This window comes from Sphaeramia orbicularis, chromosome 3 (assembly GCF_902148855.1).
Source record: "Sphaeramia orbicularis chromosome 3, fSphaOr1.1, whole genome shotgun sequence".
NCBI lineage: Eukaryota > Metazoa > Chordata > Actinopteri > Kurtiformes > Apogonidae > Sphaeramia > Sphaeramia orbicularis.
In genome coordinates this window covers 17,865,596-17,886,216 of record NC_043959.1, presented here as the reverse complement: position 1 = coordinate 17,886,216, position 20,621 = coordinate 17,865,596, and the positions used below count along the sequence as shown (strand labels likewise).

Genomic DNA, 20,621 nt, shown 5'->3' with positions numbered 1-20,621 from the left:
CAGACAGACACACAGACAGACAGACACACACACAGACACACAGACAGACAGACAGACACACAGACAGACACACACACAGACAGACAGACACACAGACAGACAGACACACACACAGACATACATACAGACAGACAGACACACAGACACACAGACAGACAGACAGACAGACAGACACACAGACAGACAGACAGACACACAGACAGACAGACACACACACAGACACACAGACAGACAGACAGACACACAGACAGACACACACACAGACAGACAGACACACAGACAGACAGACACACATACAGACAGACAGACACACAGACAGACAGACACACACACAGACATACAGACACAGACAAACCAACGCCGGCAAAAACATAACCTCCCTGGCGGAGGTAATAATACAGATACATATTAGTTGATATTATTATATATCCACCTTCTTTTGTATTTGGTGGCTGTCTTTTAAATATTTTTGATCTTTTATGTTTATGAGATAAATACTATGTTGAGTCTGTCACCAGAGTTAATAATATACTACCTTATCTTATATGGAGAAACATGTTAAGTTTGCCATGTACCAAGCCTTTGAAAAGTTAAATAAAAACTTGAATCCCCCCCAATAAATAAATATTTAAATAAATAAATAAATAAAAACATGCTATATAGAATCTAACAACTCTTATCTAGAATCATTTGTAAAAAATAAATAAATGAATAAATAAATAAATAAATAAATAATCAGGAACAATAACATGACAATCAATAACTAGAGAGTCAAACTAAGGTGACAAAAAATGGTTTAGTAAATGAAATGAAATAATGTGTATAACTGTATATATTTTAATAATACAATATTTATTCCTGACTACAGCATTTACTATAAAACATCCTGGAAAAATATAACTTCCTGAGCTTTGAAAGCCTCACTGATCTCTGTTTTCTGAAATTAGTTCACAAATGTATTAATAAATCGGCACCAGAGTCACTTCATGGTTTCATCCAAAAACAGGACGGTAGCAGAGTCACCAGCAGCTTTGTAAACAGTAACTGTAAACTATTCACCACAGGACCACATTTGGATGATCAGTTTTCTCCATAAAGTTCTTTAGGATTTTAGAAAATTTTGATTTGGAAAATGCTAAAATAATATCAATAATATTTAAAAACAAGTTAAATTTTTAATATTTAATAATGATCAATAATAATTAATTTAATAATTTGATCATTAATCTAATGATATCTTCTTGTCTGTTATACAAATTGTCCTTTGGGATATTCACGTTTCTCTTTAAAATTAAGTTCTTAAAGACATTATAGTCTAATATAAAATAAACCAAATCTAAGAATATATCATTTAACACATTTAAAAACCATTAAAATTACCTTTTTTTTTAACCAAAAGCCAGGCGGAATTTGCTTACATTTTAATGTAAAGTTCAGCCTTTTATCTTTCTTATTCCCACTAGACGGCGCCAATGCTTTTCTAAGTTTTTGCAAATCGCCAATAAAACCAAAGAAGAAGAAATACCTGACGTCGAAGAAGACGTTGCAGGAGGATGCCGGAAGTGATCAGAAAGTAATCAGACAGATCGATGCTGTGGTTGTTCATTCATCTGGAAAACGCAAATAATATTTCTCTCTCGGGTTATTTATAACCCCGTGACATTATAGCCCGGGTTTAATGAGTCCTTCGTCCTGACAAACGGCAATTTAGTTCAAGTAGCAGCTGTCCAACATGGCGGCGGTAGACGTGGAGGATGAGAGTATTCTGGCGTCGATCTTTAAGGACAGTTTCCCGGACAGCTGGAGGGACAACCCGGACTTCGCCGCTTACCTGTCCGAGCTGAGCTCCTTCGGGGTGGAGAAGCTGAGCCGGGAGCCGGAGCGGCTGGCGGAGGAGCGGGCCCAGATCCTGCAGCAGACCCGGGAGCTGGCCTTCTCCAACTACCAGACCTTCATCCGCACGGCGGAATGCACCGAGCACATCTACCGGGACTTCGGCCGGGTGGAGAGCAGCGTGTCCCGGCTCCTGGAGAAACTGCCCAGCTTTGGGGAAAGATGCAGGTCAGAGCAGATCTGTTATCGATCTACTGAGTGATCTGACAGTTTACTTTAATGTGAAATACTGCTGCAAAACTGGACAGAGTCTGTCCTTCATATGTACAGCAGTTTAGTGTTTTGTGCATAATCAGAAATTAGTCTGATAAGGGTAGGATTTTTGGGTTACTTATGGAATCTGACAGAGGAATTTAGGGTAGGTGAAGGATGGGGTAAGGGGGCAGGAGATTACAAGTTAAACTTCATCCCACTCCTTTTCAAATGTTGGACTTTCTTTTATATAATCCTTTTGTTGTTTGGTTTCGATGCTAATTTGAAATAAATAAACAAATCTGTTGACTTTTAATGCAGTCTGTACTGAAATGCAAGTGTGAGGTACCTGGACTTTACTTGAGAACTTAAGCTGCATCTCAGAAGCAAATATTGTATTTTTTTTTACTCAGTTAAATTGGTTCCACAGCTTTAATCCCTTTCAGATCACAGTTTATTCCCTTTCTTTTTAAGTGAAATCCACACAGCTCTAAAGGAGTTGGTTTTCAATGTCTGATCAAGTGTTTCTTTATGGGATCAGCTTCATGTTCTGTTTAATTTTGAATCAAGTAAACACCAATCCCCCTTGGATTAGCTGGAAAATAAGTTGTCACATAGTGATACACACATTTGATTATTCATTGTTTGGTTCACTAAATACCGGAAAAGCATGAAAATGTCCATTAGGGCTCCAAGGAAAGGTTGCTTTCAGGTTCTAATTTACTAACCCACAAAGCCCTCCATCACCAGCCCCCCCCCCCCATTGACCTACTTCAGCCCCATGCCCCTTCCCGCACCCTCCGATCCTCCTCTGCACATCTCCTCCCCCACCATTAAAAGACAAGCATCGAACCTGGGGGGACAGAGCTTTCTCCATCACAGCCCCAACCCTCTGGAACTCCCTCCCACCCTCTATCCGACACTGCTCTGACCCCAGCACCTTCAAATCCCTTTTAAAAACTCATTTATTTAAAATTACTTTCAGTGTTTATTGTTTAACAGTTTTATATTTGTATAACTGCCTTTTGCACCTGTTTTTATCTGTTTTAATGTCTGTTTCTGTTTTTATCTGCTGCATGTAAAGTGTTTTTGAGTTATATGAAAAGTGCTATACAAATAAAATGTATTATTATTATTATTATTATTATTATTATTATTATTAATAACAATTCAAGATTATCTATTCACATGATGTACATCAGTCAGTTTAATAAGTTCAAAATACTCAGTTTGATTTGAGAAATATCCAGAAAGCATTCAATCACCCCAACACATAGGTTCTGTACCGTTATTTAAAGTAAAGCTACTGAAGTTAGGATACTGATCAGTGAATGGTGTGTGCTTTGTTTCTGATCAGGGGTTTCATGAAGGAGGCAGAGGAGATCGGAGCCAGCCGCCGCATGAACAGCCTCACGTTGAACCGTCACACTGAGATCCTGGAGATTCTGGAGATCCCACAGCTCATGGACACCTGCGTCCGCAATGGATACTATGAGGAGGCTCTGGAGCTCGCAGCGTACGTCAAGAGACTAGAGAAGAAGCACTCGTCACTTCCTGTCATCCAGGTAAGAAGACGTGAAAACATTATGTGTGTTTACGTGGAACAGAGTGTGTGATATCTGCACAATAGTAATTTTATCATCTAAATCCACTTGGTTGACCTGGATCAGAGCATACAAACACACATCTTATCAACTCACTGCACATAGGTCAGTGAACACAACAATTCATCAGTGTAAATCAGCTACTGCTTTGACGCTTTAACGCTATGTTCACACTGCAGGTAAAAGTGGCCGAAATGAGACTCTTTTTGCTCATATATGACTCATATCTGATTTTTTAAACCAGACCCAGGCCATTTTCATATGTGGTCCTAAGTCAGATACATATTGGATGTTTTGCAATGTGACTTAAGTCTGAACGGTCATATATTTTCTTGAGCCCCTTTGTTCTTTTGTTTTGTTTGTTTGTGAAGCGCCTTTGAGTGTCCAAGATAGTGCTATATAAGTGTGATGTATTATTATTATTATCATTATATCGCATTTCACTTTTTTTTTGCTTGTACGCCATTGAAATGCAACATGTCACAATTCTGCTCTGTAGGAGGTGGAACCAGGCAAGATCTACGTTATTTCCATAAACATAGTGTCATATGAGTGATGCCACGTCTTCTTCTGTGCATGCAGGTCACTTCCAGAACATAAACTGTTCACACATAAGTCTGATGGCATCGCATTTGAATTATAATGTGAACAATCATGCAAAAAAAGTCAGATGTGAGCATTAAAACCTGCAGTGTGAATGTTGGATCATCAGTTTAAATACAGGACAAACCCTCCTTTTCTGCCTTCAGGGTATCGTGCGTGAAGTGCGGCAGTCGACTCAGCTGATGCTCAACCAGCTGCTGCAACAGTTGCGTAGCAACGCGCAACTTCCTGTCTGTCTGCGTGTCATTGGCTACCTGCGGAGGATGGACGTGTTCACGGAGGCGGAGCTAAGGGTGAAGTTCCTCCAAGCACGCGGCACTTGGCTGAACTCCATCCTGTCCGCCATCCCTGAGGACGACGCCTACTTTCACATCACCAAAACTGTAGAGGCCTGCCGCGTCCACCTGTTCGACATCATCACTCAGTACCGCGCCATCTTCTCTGATGAGGACCCGCTGGTGCCCCCTGTTGGTGGGCAGGTGGTGGTGAACGAAGGGGCCATCTTTCACGGCTGGGTGGTGCAGAAGGTGGCCGAGTTCCTGGAGACATTACAGCAGGACCTGCAGCGAGGCGTGGGGGGCCGCCTGGACTCGCTGCTGGGCCAGTGCATGTACTTCGGCCTGTCCTTCAGCAGGGTGGGAGCAGACTTCCGTGGGCAGCTGGCGCCCATGTTCCAGCGAGTAGCGGGAGACACATTCCGCCGAGCTCTGCAGGAGGCGGTGGAAAAGTTTCAGGAGGACATGAACATGTATACGCTCATCGCCCTGCCCACGGTGTTGGGTGGTACCATCCCCCCTGTGGTACCCAGCACCCAGCCCGGTACCCTGCAGCCGCCCATGTCCCTGCTGGACTTCCAGCCTCTGGCCTGTTTCCTCAACAACATCCTGACTGCGTTCAATGACCTGCGGCTCTGCTGCCCCGTCGGACTGGCCCAGGACGTGACTGAGAGCCTGGAGGACGCCCTGAAGATGGTAAAAAGCAACAGGAACAAGATGAAGTTACAATTTTACATAACATACACCCCACCAACCTATATTATATTATATACACTACCAGTCAAAAGTTTTAGAACACCCTGATTTTTCCAGTTTTGTATTGAAATTCAAGCAGTTCAAGTCCAATGAACAACTTGAAATGGTACAAAGGTAAGCAGTGAACTGCCAGAGGTTAAAAAAACCCCAAAACAAAACAGGTAAGGTTAAACAAAACTGAAAAATAATGTACATTTCAGAATTATACAAAAAGGCGAACATGAAATGGGTGAACAACTTAAAGCAGTTCTGCAGCAATGGAGGTTGATCAAGCCTTGAAAGTTGGTGCTACCAGTTCCTACAGGTGTCCCAACGTTTGTGAATTCCTTCCAACCCCCTGTGTCTGCAGAAAAGTAGTGTTGGAACACACTTTGGTACCATACTGTTGTGAGCATTATTTGAACAGTATTGTACTGCAGAAAGTAGTGTGTTACTATAAAAATGGCGAGGAAAAGGCAATTAACGATAGAAGAGAGGCAGACCATCATAACACTTCAAAATGTAGGTCTGTCCTACAGAGAAATGTCCAAGAAAGTCCAGGTGTCAGTAAGTCCAGTTTCCTTCACCATCCAAAGGCACTCAGAAACTGGGGGAAATGCTGACAGGAAGAGGTCTGGCAGAGCCAAAGACACAACAGAATCAGAAGACAAGGTTCTGAGAGTCAACGGCTTGTGTGAGAGGAGACTCACAGGACAACAGCTTCAAGCACAGCTCAATAGTGGTCGTAGTAAGCAAGTCTCAGTTTACACAGTGAACAGGAGACTTCCAGTTGCAGGTTTGATCAGTCCATAACACCTTCTTCCAGTCTTCAGTAGTCCACTGGCGGTGTTTCATGGACCAGGCAAGCCTCTTTTTCTTATTCTGAAGTCTCAGCAATGGCTTTCTTGCTGCAACTTGACCCATGAAACCTGCAACTGGAAGTCTTCTCTGCTGCTGCTTGAATTTAAATCAAAAACTGGAAAAATGGGGGAATTCTAAAACTTTTGACCAGTAGTGTACATTTTAAAAAAATGTTTACATTTTGTATACAAGAATCAGAATCACCTCTTCATTTATTCTGTTATTGCCCTTATTCTGTTCATTTTTGGAACCATTTTACAAATTACATTTCTTCCAATTTAACCAACTCCAGTGAAATTACAGATAAGATCATAATTACACATCTAACACAAATTCTAAAGCATTTTTTCTAACCATTTAATTTTATTTTATTGGGGAAATTTCATACAATTAATTTGTTTATATCATACAATTAATTTCATACAATTAATTTGTTTAAAAAGTTCCAAACGTTAAAATTTTCACATATGACCATTTATTTTAATTCTTTATCCTTGATAAAATAAAAAATAACAAAATCCATTAGTGTACACCAAGAATTCTTTAAATTGGAGTAATCATTTCCCCTTTCAAAAATTATGCTGTTTTTTAATTATGTTTTGTATATGGTCTGTGCCCTGTAATGTTTGTTTGTATTGTTGTGGTTCTTGATGAAGTTCATTTAAAAAAAAAAAAAGGTGGTAAGGAGCTGATGAGCCTGATGAGGTATTAGATTAGATTAAATTAGATTAGAATAGACTGACCTTCATTGACCCCCTGGGCAGAACCCTTAGTAAATTCAGGACCATGTGACCACTGATGGCATGCCACTGTGCACTCGTTCTCCAGTTCTGCTCTGTTCCATGTACCAGGTGTGTTCATGTTGTGGGTTCTGTTTCCTGTCAGGTGACCCGTCAGATCGTGGTGTTCCACAGGGCAGAGGAGACAGCCTTCAGCAGCAGAGAGAAGGAGCTGTTTGTCCAGTTCTGCTGTGCGTACGCTGAGGATCTGCTGCCGTTCCTGAATCGCTGTCTTCAGGTCCTGTTTCCTCCAGCTCAGATCGCTCTCATTCTGGGTGAGGACCAAATATACCTGTTTCTATAATAAGACCTTCCTTTTTTTGTGGTGTCTTTTTTTAAATCATCAGCATCTTCATCTCTGCATTTAGTCAACATGGCCAAAAACCTAAAGAGAGCGGAAATAAGACTTTCTATTTAAAATTGAATTGAATAAATAGAGTAATCTTTAATAGGGCTGCAGTTAACAATTAACAGCACCTTTTATAAAAGGCAAAAAGTGGAAGAAGGTTCCAATAAGGTCTGAGAGGGAAAACCTACAGATGTTTTACTGACCCTGTAAGACAAGGACAAGGACAGGAAGTTTAGGCATGTGGATAGTGAATGTACACTGCTGTTAAGGATGTTCATGTTCATCAAAACTGAACTCTGAGTTAACTGCACTGTTGCTGTCACTCAAATCATAGTCCAGTGGGGATTCTATCCTTAAAAAAATCCACCAGGCAGCAAAAATGAAATAATAATAATAATAATAATGATAATGATAATAATGGATTAGATTTATATAGCGTTTTTTTATGAATGCATGCTCAAAGCGCGTACAGAGGATCCATTATTCATTCGCTCTCACATTCACACTGTGGTGGTGGTAAACTACATTAGTAGCCACAGTTGCCCTGGGGCAGACTGACGGAAGCGAGGGGTGAGGGCTGACGGTGAGAGCAAACCTATGACTGAGAATTCGAATCCTGTTTATTGCCATGTAAGTAAACATGATTCACGTTTCTAGGAATTTGTCTCTGTGGTTCAGTGCAAACATAGAACATGAAGAAACTGTCATCAAAATAGTGAAATCCCAGTAGTTAGCACCTTTACACTAATTTATTATAAAGTTTCCCTTTTTTGATTTCAGTGACAACAACGGCTTAAATATCAAACATATTGTTGTTAATATTTAATTAGTTGTGTTTGACTTTGCTATATTGTTACAGTCTCAAGGGGAAAAATAAGTTAAGGCTCAGTCAGACCACAATATATAAGATGCCACAGGCGAAAACTACAATGAAAGTGATTTTAGTCATAAATATATTCACAAAAATAGCCACACAAAAGGGAGTTGGAGGCCCTGGTCAAAGCAACAAAAAGATGGGAAGAGTTTTGGACCAAGTCATGCAGTGGGGCATCAGATCCAACTCTGTCCCCTAATCTAACCACAAGGTCAAAACTTACCTAAGAACCAAAACAGGACCATTGGAAACCTCCAACTCAAAGCATAATGCAAAAATGATTAACGAAAGAGAAACGTGTTTTCATGTCAGGAGCTCTCACTCCTCTCTCCACTCTTAAACCCTGCCTCCAGTCATTACCTCAGGTGGATCTAATCAGCTGCTTAATAAACAGAGAAGATGGGTTATACACAAATAAAGCAGGGGCAGTCACCAACAAGGGGCGCATGTAGCAGATATAAATCTGGGATTGTAATTATAATCATATTAACCCTTTCACCCCTGATCCCAGGTAAAGGTTCACATATTAATTAAGCTAATCTACTTCTGACCACATCAGCAGCACAACGAGCGTCCTCTCTGATGAATCGTACCTGATCTGTGAATGTAAACGCTGTTGTTTTTCTGCAGGTGTTCCTCCGACTCAGCTCCATAAATATGGCAGTTTGGGCTGCATCGACCTCTCTTCAGTCCTTGAGCCGCTGGAGTTCGTGCTTCCACAGAGAGAGGTGATAGAAGCGACGCCTCCTGGACTGGACGTCGACATCAGCACAGACCTGAACAGCCTGACACTGGAAACACAACTTAAAGACCCCAAAACGGAGCCGGATCCCACAGCAGAGGAGGGTCAGGACCTGATCCTGGGTCAGGACCTGATCCTGGGTCAGTCCAGTCAGACTCTGACCTGAGGTCTGAGGAGGAAGAGACGATACAAGACTGACCGACCGGACAAACAAACACTATTAAATAATAACAGATGCAGTTGGTAAAGTTTTACAGATTATTTTTGACACTGGGAGCTGACATTATATTTATGGACATTTATTAACAAAAAAAATAATAATTAAAGTCAAATGAAAAATATGACTGTACCTTGAATGTGGATGGGATGAGTCTGTCGTGTCTCCATTTCTGTCGGAGCGTTGTTTAGCAGTTTTCCAAATCAAAGGGTTGATTCTCCATGTTTTTCACTTCTTCATCTCTAGTTTGAGGAGATAACAGTAGGTGTCTGCTGGTTTTTCCTGCTTTATACATCTACAGCTGCTTTATCTGGATCAAACAGTCGTAACAACAGGAAAATACAGTTAACTGTAAATCTGAGGAAATAGGCCAGATCTGTTTTTGTGAAACTTCTTCAATCACGTTTGTGACCAAAGAAGCACCTACATCATAAAGCTGGATCAGGAAACACTATAATACATGTTTATGCATCTGGTTTGTCTAATAACCTTATTCAGGTCTATATTTGGAAACTAGACTGTGAGCAACATGATCTGTAAATGGGATATATAATTAAAATAAAGAAATGCTCTCTTGTAATAATTTTGATTGTATCTCATTTTACATTCTAGATTCAAGCAAATCCAGTTCTTTTTACCACTTTAAATATCTTTACGGTAGATGACATTTACTGAGGAGGTAATACATTAAATATATAATAGAGTACCACATATGATTAACCCTTAGGTGCACAACAGGACCCTACATTCTTCCATGGGTCAAAAATGACCCATGTTAAAATCAATGTGTTTTAATGGCATTTTTGTCGTGAAAAATAATCATTCGTTATATTTTGGTCAATAAAAGAATGATTTCATGTTCATTGTGTTGCGTACCACAGAACCATGGGCCACCTTTGTGTTTGATGCTAGAAGGTGTAGGTGCAAACCATCTGCTCCATGATGTCTACACCTCAGCTGGTTTTACTGTAGAATGTAGGATGAATCAAAGGTTCAGATGTAAATGAATGTGGCTCATTTTGATCCACCTATGGAAGCGTGGGGTAGTAAAACAAAAACTACAATTTCATCAAATCTATAAAAAGGTAAATAAAAAATGAAATGGCATGATGTCAGAAACATGTTTTTGAGGAACACCTTGAATATGAATGTTGCAAGAAAACCTCATCTGGTCATTTTTGACCCACTTATGCATCTAAGGCTTAAGAAAACCTCACCTCTCACTTTAATAACCAACTGCTGCATTCGTACAGAACCACACATTTCATGGTTCCAGTTTAAACATGTGGATACTTTTTTCTCGGGAATATTTAACCCCTCCCTCCTTGAGTTCACCAGAAAGTTGCCATCATGCACAGATTCTTCCTGGTCAGAAAACTAAGCACATATTACCCAAAAATTCCACAGACTGCATCTATCAGCGTGTTTTCAGCAAGATCTGAAGTATTTAAAGCTGAGCTGTCTGTTCATTTGTACTGATGTGAAAACTGATCAGACTAGTAGAATGAGCAGAGTTTAACTATGAACTGAACAGTTTAGGTGGATGGTGCATGCATTTGACCACTTTAACTGTAGTCAACAGATGAGTAGATTAATCTCTCATTAATGTTCATATGAAAACAGCAGAAAATTGAACTGGAATAAAACAATTGAGAGCCATCCAGTTGATTATTGTTCATTCAAACATTAAAAGAACCAGTTAAACAATCCGTTAAGCATTTTGTTGTATGAATACTGGGCCACAAAGGCTGAGATCAAGATCAAGATGAAACAGAGGCTCAGATGAGATAAAAACACACCATTTTGATTTATGTTAAGGAGGATACAACTCTACAAACGACTACACAGTAAATATTAGATGTTTGTTAAAATGATGTAACAGAAAACCAGAGCCATATTGTCAAGTCTAACATTTATTTGAATATTAATATAGATAAATGATATTAATAAGTCAATCTCAACACAACACTCTGTATGACTGTTTACCGGAAACAAAGCTTTTGAGCAAATATTAGAAAAATGCTGGTTTTGTTTTCTGAGCTGAACCCGTCACACTTTCCAAATCATCCATCAGTGATTTGACTCCTTCTTCTTGGAAACACTAGTGGCTGATTTGGAAAAACAGTCTCCAGTCTGAATCCCTCATGTCACAGATTTGTTGAAGGTGTGGTTTTGTGTCCAAATAAATGTCCGTCACTTCTTTTTGACGAACTTCTTGCGTGCGGTGTTGGGGTTGGCCCGTCGCCTGCCCCCGCCGCACTGACTGTCCCGGATTTGGAGGTTGGCGGCACGGCTGTAGATGTCGTTCTCACAGAACGGCGAGGATCCGGCCACGTAGTCCGGGTTGAAGACGTCGGTCTTCTGACGCGCTTTTCGGGACAGTCTCTGTTGGGGGAAACGCTGGTCCTCAGTCAGGTGAGGGTTGCTGCCGTGTTTCCCCCCCTGAGGCAGAGGCAGTGAGTACTGAAAAAGATGACAACGGGTTAGTAAACGTCATTAACATGGAAGGGGAACACATTTTTTTTAGTTCAAAGTGTTTTTAGTACATATCGAGTCATCTAGAAAAGCATAATACAGTCGTTTTTTTGGGTTTTTTTCAATACCAAAACCCATGAACATTCCCACCCAGTTGCACCATAAAAAAAGATAACTAGAAAAGCACTTGGAGAGCGCAGACCTCCGCCAAGGCAGATCAGTGCCCCCCCCGATCACTACCAAAATTTAGTCATTTGTTCCTTGTACCAGTACCAACATTTCCTGAAATTTTCATCCAAATCCGTCCATAACTTTTTGATTTATCTTGCACATGGACAGACAGACGGACGAACTAACACCAGCAAAAACATAACCTCCTTGGCGGAGGTAATTAACAACAATAATAAATAAATAAACAATACGGAACACAGATATTAGTCACAGACTCCTATTAATATGCATTCATTTTCAGTAGGTTAGATTATTGTAATGCTGTCTTCACAGGTCTAAATAAAAAAATCAATCAGGCCGTGGCAGCTGATCCAGAATGCTGCTGCCAGAGTCTTGACTAATACCAAGAAACTGGACCACATCACACCGGTCCTCAGATCACTACATTGGCTTCCTGTGAGTCAAAGCATCGAGTTCAAAATCTTCCTCCTGATCTACAAAGCACTGAATGGCCTTGGACCCAAATCCACCCTAGACTTGTTAGTTCCCTATGAAGCATCCAGACCCCTGAGGTCATCAGGGACAGATTTACTGTGTTTCCAAAATCAGAACCAAACAAAGTGAAGCAGCGTTCAGCTCTTCTGCTCCTCAGCTGTGGAACAAACTTCCTTAATACCTGAGGTCTGCTCAGACTGTCAGCACATTTAAATCAGGCCTGAAAACATTATTGTTTACTGCAGCTTTCACTTAAACTCTTAAATAATGTCTTTTAAGTGAACTTTAAAATCACATTTTATTGCTGATGATTTTAATGTCTCTTTTAATTTTAATGCTTTTATATTTTAACTTTCTTTCATTTTAATGTATTTTTATGCCTCTCCTGTGATGCTTTTATGTTTTATGTAAATGGACGGATTTTTTTGTTTGTTTGTCTGTCAGCAAGATAAATCCCCCTCCCCTCGGCCAAAAGGGCAGCATCAGTTTTGCGTAAAAAAAGAAATCAGGCTACACATGTAATACATAAAGGAGCATAAGACAGACTCCTGAAACTCATGCACAGGAAAAGCCGGTGGTGAAGTGTCAGAGTGGTGTCTCACCTTGAGCCCCTTGGGGTTCATCACTTTGGGGTTTCTGGAGAAGTGCATCTGCTTGCTGCCGTCCTCATTGACCGTCACCGCCACCTTCTTCAGCGTAGAGTTCCCGCAGTGAGGGCAGAAAACTTTGCTCATGTTGCTTGTTGTTCTGACATGCGTTAAAAGAAACAGATGCATTCATGTGATAGACTGCACTTCAACAAACCTAAGGCATATCGTTAGCCTCATAGTATAACTGCTTATGTCTCTTTTTTTTTCCAATTCATAGCCAATGATGTAAAAATAACAGTGTTAGGAGACTTAAATTAAGCAGATATCACAATTAACCAAAAATATGACTTTGGCAAATTATGCTATGATGTTAACGATATGTACAACAGCACAAGTATCTACATAGAAAAGTTACAGCCTCACAAACGCACACTTTACACTTATATCTTCACCACTAAAATGGTTTCAGAGAGAACACTTAATTCATGTGTTACAGCTGCAGAGTTTTGAATGAATAAATAAAAACAAGTAATTTATTAACATTTATCATCTATCAGGTGTAGTTTTGTTCCTTCCTAACGTGCTGCCTTTGACAGGTGTGCGGACTCACTTAAAGCAGGCGTGGCATCGGAGGATGAAGTTCCTCGCCTGTTTGATAACCATCCCATTAACAGAGAGAACATGAAGTCCGATCTGGATCAGAACGTTCTGCAAAAATGGACACAAGGATGTGGTTTAGTGTTACTTTTCAGGCATTGGTGAATGAAAGTATTTTAACCCATAAGGACCCAGTGTGACTATTGTGTCTGTTCCCAAATGAATTTATCTCTGCATTTAACTTTTCTTAAATGATTTATCACCATTTATTGTTGCAATGTCCTCTGAATTTTGCATTTTTTCCGGTGAAAATCATCTATTTTCCAATGTTTAACTGACTGAACATGTAGCTGTTCATTAAAGCAGAGTAAAGTCGAAAGGATATTCTATCAAAACAGAAAAAAAACTGCATAAAAACTGTCTTTTTCAGTAAAATCTCTCATTAACTGAACATAAACCCAGTGTATCCATCCTCTGTCATTGATTCAACTCCATGGGTTTATTATTTTTTCTTCAATTTCATTCAGTTTGTGGCTTATTTTGTTCATGTTGCTCATATTTTTTGTGTATTTATTATATATTTTGTTCATTTTATCGAACATCTTATCTGTTTTGTTGCTTATTTTAATCTTATTTTAATGCAATTTCAGTCATTTTAAAAACATTTTTTTCATGTTACTTAATATTTTGTCAATTTTTTGTTCATTTTATTTATTATTTAACTCTTTAAGTGCCAGACAGTTAAGGGGATAATAAGCCTTAAAAGTGCCACAGAATTTGGCCGTTTTTCAGTATTTCGCGTCGTTTTTATAATATTTGAAGAATCCTGCAGGAAACCGCTCGGTAACATCCGACTGATTGCTGATTAGATCCAAAACGCACCGGACGCAGCCGATTCATTATTGATCGTAATTTGCATAATTTATAATAATAATAATAATAATAATAATAATAATAATAATAATAATAATAATCTTTATTTATATAGCACTTTTCATACATTAAAAACTGTAGCACAAAGTGCTTTACATATCAGTTTAAAAATCAGTACCGCCCCCCACCCACACCCACCCACTCACCCGCACACACACACATATACATGCAAACCCACATATACACGCAAACCCACAAGCTCACACATACTTAAGAAGACTGACTGAGCACGGGTAGACCAGAACAAAAATGTACAAGTAAAAGTAAAACATCAATTTAGGAGGCGCTGTCTCAGGGAGCCGTCCGCACCAGGAGGCAGCCGCCGACCCCGGCGACCAGGCACCAGCAACACAGCCCCGCATCCCAACTAGTGGGAGAGGGCCAACTGGGACCCCCACCCACCAGAAAGGAGCGAACCCCAGTGAGAGAAGGCGCCACAGCCCCTGGAGTCCACAGCCGCCCCCCGGCATGGAGGGCTCCCTCTGATGAAACATCGGAGAATAAGAAACATTAAAAAGATATAAAAATATTATTCGGTTGCGTGACCTCAAATTCCCGTCTGCTTGGTCTCAAAAGGGGGACACAGAAAGAACGTCATCGAAATGTGAGAAAGAAATGGGGGTGGATGGTTTGTTTGTACACAAATGTGGCGTGTTCTCCAAAGCCGATCTGATCGGCCCGTGGCATTTTACAGGTTGTTTTCGTAAAGCCGATTTAATCGGCCCATGGCACTGAAAGTGTTAATATATATAATCATAAACCCAGTGTTTCCATCCACTGTCATTGATCCAACTCCATGGGTTTTACTGGTGAATCAATGTTGTAGAAGATGACGGTGTTTCCCCGGTAACTACGGAGCCTCTGAACGTCCAAATGGGTCATATCTGATGACCATGAAAGGATGAAGAACTGTATTTTACACCAATTATTGACATGTATTGATAGGATTAGTGGATCAACAGTTTAGATCAGTAGATGGTTGTTGGGCAACTTAATAAAAATGATGTAGTCACTGGGAGACTAAGTGAGCGAAAAAAAGGGATCTTTACCTGCCGGACACGCTGCTAAACAATAAAAACTAAGCTTTGGATTAATGTCGTTCTACACATTTATTAAAACTAAAAACAAACAGTGAAATCATCCCACAATACATAAAAAACATCCAAGACAGAACACTTTTCTGACGGCAGTCAGCAAAGTTGGACGCCCCCCCCCCACCCCTCTCAGTTAAGTCATTCAACAGGTGAAAACAGCTGATTTTACTACTTCGGTGATGTAGGTACCACCCCCACATGACTCCTCCCCAGATGTGACAAAAGGGATACTACCTGGCACTTACAATGGTTTTGGTCGACGGTGGGTGTTTGGGTCTTTATGGGTTAATACAAAATATAAATCATCAGTTACCTGCATGGCAAAGTCAGTGGTCAGACATCCGACTTTGATGTCAGCTGGAGCCGTCCAATCAGCTGAGTCCATCTTCACCTGTTTGATGTTACTGGGAGTGATCCAGCCACCTCCGTCATCATCATCTTCATCCTCTTCCTCCTCATCGGGCTCATTCTCTTTGTCATCCTCATCCTCTGAGTGCAGTGATGTGTCCAACCTGCTGCCTGACACACCATCCTCTTTCTGCAAATATCACCAGAGTTTGTGTCAAAGACCGGACGTGTTGTCATCCGTATGTTTTATGTGATGTTTACGTTCACAGCTCACCAGTAAACCCAGCAGCTCGTCATCGAACGACGGCAGCGGCTCCCTCCAAAAGTTAAAGCTGTTAAACTGTTCGCTGTCGGCCGTCACAGAGGACGTCGGTATGTTTGTCTCTGTCTTCTGTGTTTTGTTTGATGTTAAAACGTCCGCTGGTTCCTGGAAGAGGCAAGAAAGATGGAGTGAAATCATGTTGCACAAATACATCTGGTCACCAAACGCACAGTTAAGTTGAAGTTTAAAATATTGCCAAGGTGTTTTAAGGCAGAGCGGTGAATGTTCAGGTGGATGCGTGTAAAAGTAACATTATCCTGAGCTGAAGACAAAGGTCATCAGCAAAAGAGAAGAAAGACCAAGTGTCAACATTAACCAAGTCACGAGCTTTATTGACCTAGGAAAAATACTGACAGCGGATGGGAAATAGGGATGGGAATCGAGAACCGGTTCCCAGTAGCTCGATTCCTTTGAATCGTTTGCCTGCTTAATGATTCTGCTTATCGATTCCACCTTCGTTGCACATGCGTGATGATGTCCCACGGACGCTGCATTGTTTTGGTCAGAACATAGCCAACATGGCGCTGAGGAAGAAACGCTCCAAAAAGATGACACCAGGTCCACTGGAACACTATCAAAGCGTCCAGTTCTTTAAAAAGGTGAAATCCCTCCAATATACACAAACATTTGTCCACAGTATGTGATTCATTCATACACTACTTAGTGACCCTTGTGAATGTAGCAGCAGAGCAAGCACCAGGGCCTCATCCAGGCCCGGTTCTAGTGGGGGCAACAAATGTCCTGCCCCCTCAAATAAAAAAAAAAGAAAGAGAGAAAGAAAGAAAGAAAGAACAGACACGACTGGAGAACCTTGACATCCAACCGTCTATAAGAGGAAGGAACCAAGTTTGGAATTAAACCAGATACACAGTCTGTGGGTTAAACAGGGAAAAAAACTCCAGAAGCTTCGTCAGCGTCCGTCTGACTCACCAGTAAATCCAGCAGGTCGGCGTCAATGGAAGGCAGCGGCTCTCTCCAGAAATGAAAACTGTTAAACTGTTCGCAGTCGGCTGTAGTCGATGTTTCTGTTTCAGTCACAGTCTCTTGGACTTTTGAGCTGCCTGCAGGTCTCTGAAAACACATCAACAAACAAGATATTTCTCATTAACAAACCAGTTAAACAGAAGTGTCAGAAGGCCTGTATTTATTTATAATATCACAGTTTTGTCAGATGGAAGCAACAATAAATCCTAGTTAATTATCATTAATTTTTGCCGTCAACTATGATAACTCAACAATGCACAGTAAACATAGTCAACACATATTAATGACATTTTAAACCTTCTGATGGCCTGTGTGGCCTCTGAGCGTGTTTTCACAGAACAGATCATCTACTGTACCTTGGAGGGAAAGTGAAATCCTGCAACATTAACTGGTGTCTCAGGGTGACGCTGTGTGCTCTGAATATTCACCTAAAACAGAACAGATCAGAAAATATTTACGCATCCAAATCCAAACTGTTCAAGTCATGCTTTGTTTTTTCCTCATGCGATCACTTCTCAGGTTTTCACGTCAGCCCTTGAACCTGCTAAACCAACACTTTATTTAAACATACAGTATGCGAATAGATGTTGAATTCAGCCCAGAACACTTCTATACAATCTGCAGAGACAGTAAAATGTGATGGTCTATACTAGATGTTGAGGCTGTAAATTACAAACTTGTGTTCCCTTTGGTTTCATGAAGAACAGATGTGTCACTGGGTCTGATATTGAGGCTCAAATGTTTGGTTTTTAATCATTTTCAGACTTTTTAATAAGATGAATTCGTTATTATTAAAGCTGTGGGAGACTTTCATCACCAATTTTTCATCAGATCTGTCAAACCCCAGCCATATCCTCAGTATCAGGAATCTGTTAGTCTTTCTGTGATTACTCACCTGAATCTCTTCTCTCACGGTGAACAATTTTGAAGTGCCATCCACCATAAACAAACCATGTGTTTACAAACAGAGCTGGGAGGTAACTCGGGCATCTTCAGAATTTTGTCACAATGTGCATTGTGGGAAGCGGAGGCTCACGCTGCTGCGGAGCTCCAGTCATTTCCGCGTCATGTAAGTTGCAGGTGCCACTGCCAGGCGGAGCTCCACTTGCTCTGCTTCTGCATTTCCGCATTGTTTTTGTTGCAGCCATATAATATGATATGGTTGTGCTGTCGCTGCGAAACTCCCCTTCCCACATTGCACGTCACGACAAAATTCCAAAGATGCTCAAGTTACCTCCCGGCTCTCCGTGTTCTCCGTGAGGGAAGAGATTCAGTTGAGTAATCACAGAAAGACTAACGGATTTATGATACTGAGGAAATGACTGAGGTTTAACAGATTTGATGAAAAATTGGTGACGAAAGTCTCCCACCCCTTTAAATTAAGTTGATGTGAACTTATATTCCAGAGAGTGTGTGATAATTGTCTGTGTTATTATGTTTGTACCTTAACCACCGGCTCTTTCTTCAGGTGTTGTGAGCCGACATGTTCCAGTTCCAACTGGTATGTCAGAGCCAGGACTTTAATGTCAGTGGCAGACAGACTTGGGTAGTCTCCGGTCTTCTTGGAGAACTCAGTCACTGAAACACATAAACACCCAAAGTTCAGCTGTTGTCGGATCAGCTGATTCACCTCTTTACCTCTTAAGTTAACAGATGACATGTAGCTCAAATAAAACAATTTGCCAAATTTTCTGTCTTCACAGAAAGTCAGCGAAGCATCTTTCAGATTACTACTGTTGATTAATGAAAAACACTCCATGAGCATGTCACTGAATTTTGAACATTCTAGTTTTGAACCTTTGGGCCGGAGAAGCCCAGACCTCACTAGCAGAGCTTTTCACTGCTTTTAGCTTTGACAAAGGAAACAATTCATCCACAAAATAATATGCACATTAAGCTGGATGGAGAGTAATATGCTGGCCAGAGCTCTAAAATCAGCTTTATTTACTGAGCTGTAAAAATCCACACAATCAGTGTGAATGAATGAATGAATGAATAAGTAACTAATTTTTAGCACCATTGACATATTCAAATTAACCTGCAGTATTGAGGTTCTACTTGGTGAACCGTGTATCACATCCACTTCAGTAAAACCTACAATGACCTAAATAAGTCATTTATGAGTGTATTCACCTGTGTGGATGTGCTCAGGGTGTGGTTCTTTTAAGTTGAGCTGGTATGGTAGGACGGCCAGGCTTCTCCTGGTGGGTTTGTCTCTGATCTCGTTCACTACATCTCTCAGGGTGTAGATGTTCCTGCCAATCTCCTGTAATACAAACCAACACAAAAGACTCACTTAAAGGTTAATGACCACGATCAGATTAAATATCCAGGATCAATTAGTAGTTGATTTCTTTTATGATGTGTATAATGAAAATCATGGAAGGTTATCTGCACATTTTCAGGTAAAAGTAATGCTTTAAAAAGATATTTTACACAAAAAAGTATATTTAGTATCATTTACACAACAAACTTGGATTATATTTTTATGGAATCATATGTATCATAATTAAACAATAAATGAAAATCAACTGTTCTATATTCCAATGTATGATCTTAAATCATTTGGTCTCTGTGATTTCATCCGATTATTAATGTTGTTGTTGTTAAGGAAATTCTGATACCCTATCGTTCTAATAAACGAATATAGCAATATTACTGGTGGAAATATCAGCAGGTATCGCATAAAATCAACAAACTTAAAAAAAGTAAGAAAAAGGAAGAAAAGGAAAAAAAAAATCAATTCTTAAAAAAAAAACCCCAAAAAACAGCGCCCCCAAGCGTGGCAGCTTCCATCAGATATACATTTTAATACATGTCATTTCTGAGTAATACAATGTAAAAGCCTAAGAGGATTATAAACATGCCTTCTGTTAGTTGCAGACTATACATATAATCCATATTTACACTATATTACATAATTTTTCTGTTTTGCTGAGCGGTGGACACTATGTCTGTTCGCTTTCCTCCTTCAACAGTTTGATTAACGAACAGCAGAAGTCACTACAACCCAACAACCACATGATAAAATCAATACAAACACTGTTTAATCTATATAAGTGAATAAAACTCACCTGCAAGGGGGATTTCTTCAAAAATGCTCCAGCGTCAGCGACAACATGCTCCACCAGGGTGGGCGCCATCTTGGTTTGATGACGTAATCTGGCTCGGCTGACCAATCAGAAAACACAAATTAGTGACGTAAAAAATATCAATGAAAAGCGTTTTAAGACATTATTTTTTTAGAGGCACAATATTGTCGTTATAAAATACTTTTCATTCATATTCAATAATAATGTTTATATCGTGTTAAAATATATATTTTGATTAAAGACAATAAAGTTGGAATTGTATGAGTAAATTCGTTTTTTTCGTAGAGCAGTAATTTTAAGGGAAATATTTATAATGCTATAATCAACATTTTGTTTTATTTTAACAGTGTAAAAGTAACAATTGGTTGATATTTGATTCTATTTCTTTAAAAAAAC

The 20,621-nt window shown here is 40.0% G+C and overlaps 2 protein-coding genes across 4 annotated transcripts in view; one reads left to right on the top strand and one right to left on the bottom strand.

Annotated features, from left to right (window-relative positions):
* Positions 1 to 1,524: 1,524 nt before the first annotated feature.
* LOC115436927 (conserved oligomeric Golgi complex subunit 8-like) overlaps positions 1,525 to 20,621 on the top strand; it is a 99,281-nt gene continuing 80,184 nt past the window's right edge. Inside the window, exons 1-5 of the mRNA XM_030159934.1 lie at positions 1,525 to 2,061; positions 3,443 to 3,650; positions 4,439 to 5,263; positions 7,049 to 7,217; positions 8,796 to 9,048. Coding sequence (XP_030015794.1) covers positions 1,733 to 2,061; positions 3,443 to 3,650; positions 4,439 to 5,263; positions 7,049 to 7,217; positions 8,796 to 9,048 — 1,784 coding nt within the window. The 5' untranslated portion in view covers positions 1,525 to 1,732. The remainder of the gene's footprint in view (positions 2,062 to 3,442; positions 3,651 to 4,438; positions 5,264 to 7,048; positions 7,218 to 8,795; positions 9,049 to 20,621) is intronic.
* Positions 11,017 to 20,276, bottom strand: LOC115436938 (RNA-binding protein NOB1-like). Of its 3 annotated transcripts, none has more exons than XM_030159962.1 (10): positions 20,208 to 20,276; positions 19,267 to 19,399; positions 18,578 to 18,711; positions 17,490 to 17,561; positions 17,080 to 17,229; positions 16,102 to 16,254; positions 15,793 to 16,017; positions 13,466 to 13,563; positions 12,868 to 13,012; positions 11,017 to 11,587 (listed from the first exon to the last, which is right to left on the bottom strand). In XM_030159962.1, exons 1-10 carry the CDS (start codon positions 20,274 to 20,276, stop codon positions 11,318 to 11,320), a joined length of 1,449 nt encoding a protein of 482 aa, XP_030015822.1. In that variant the 3' UTR covers positions 11,017 to 11,317. The 3 variants fall into 3 exon arrangements, with proteins under 3 accessions (XP_030015822.1, XP_030015830.1, XP_030015837.1); XM_030159970.1 differs by having other exon boundaries at positions 15,793 to 16,014; XM_030159977.1 differs by having other exon boundaries at positions 17,080 to 17,220.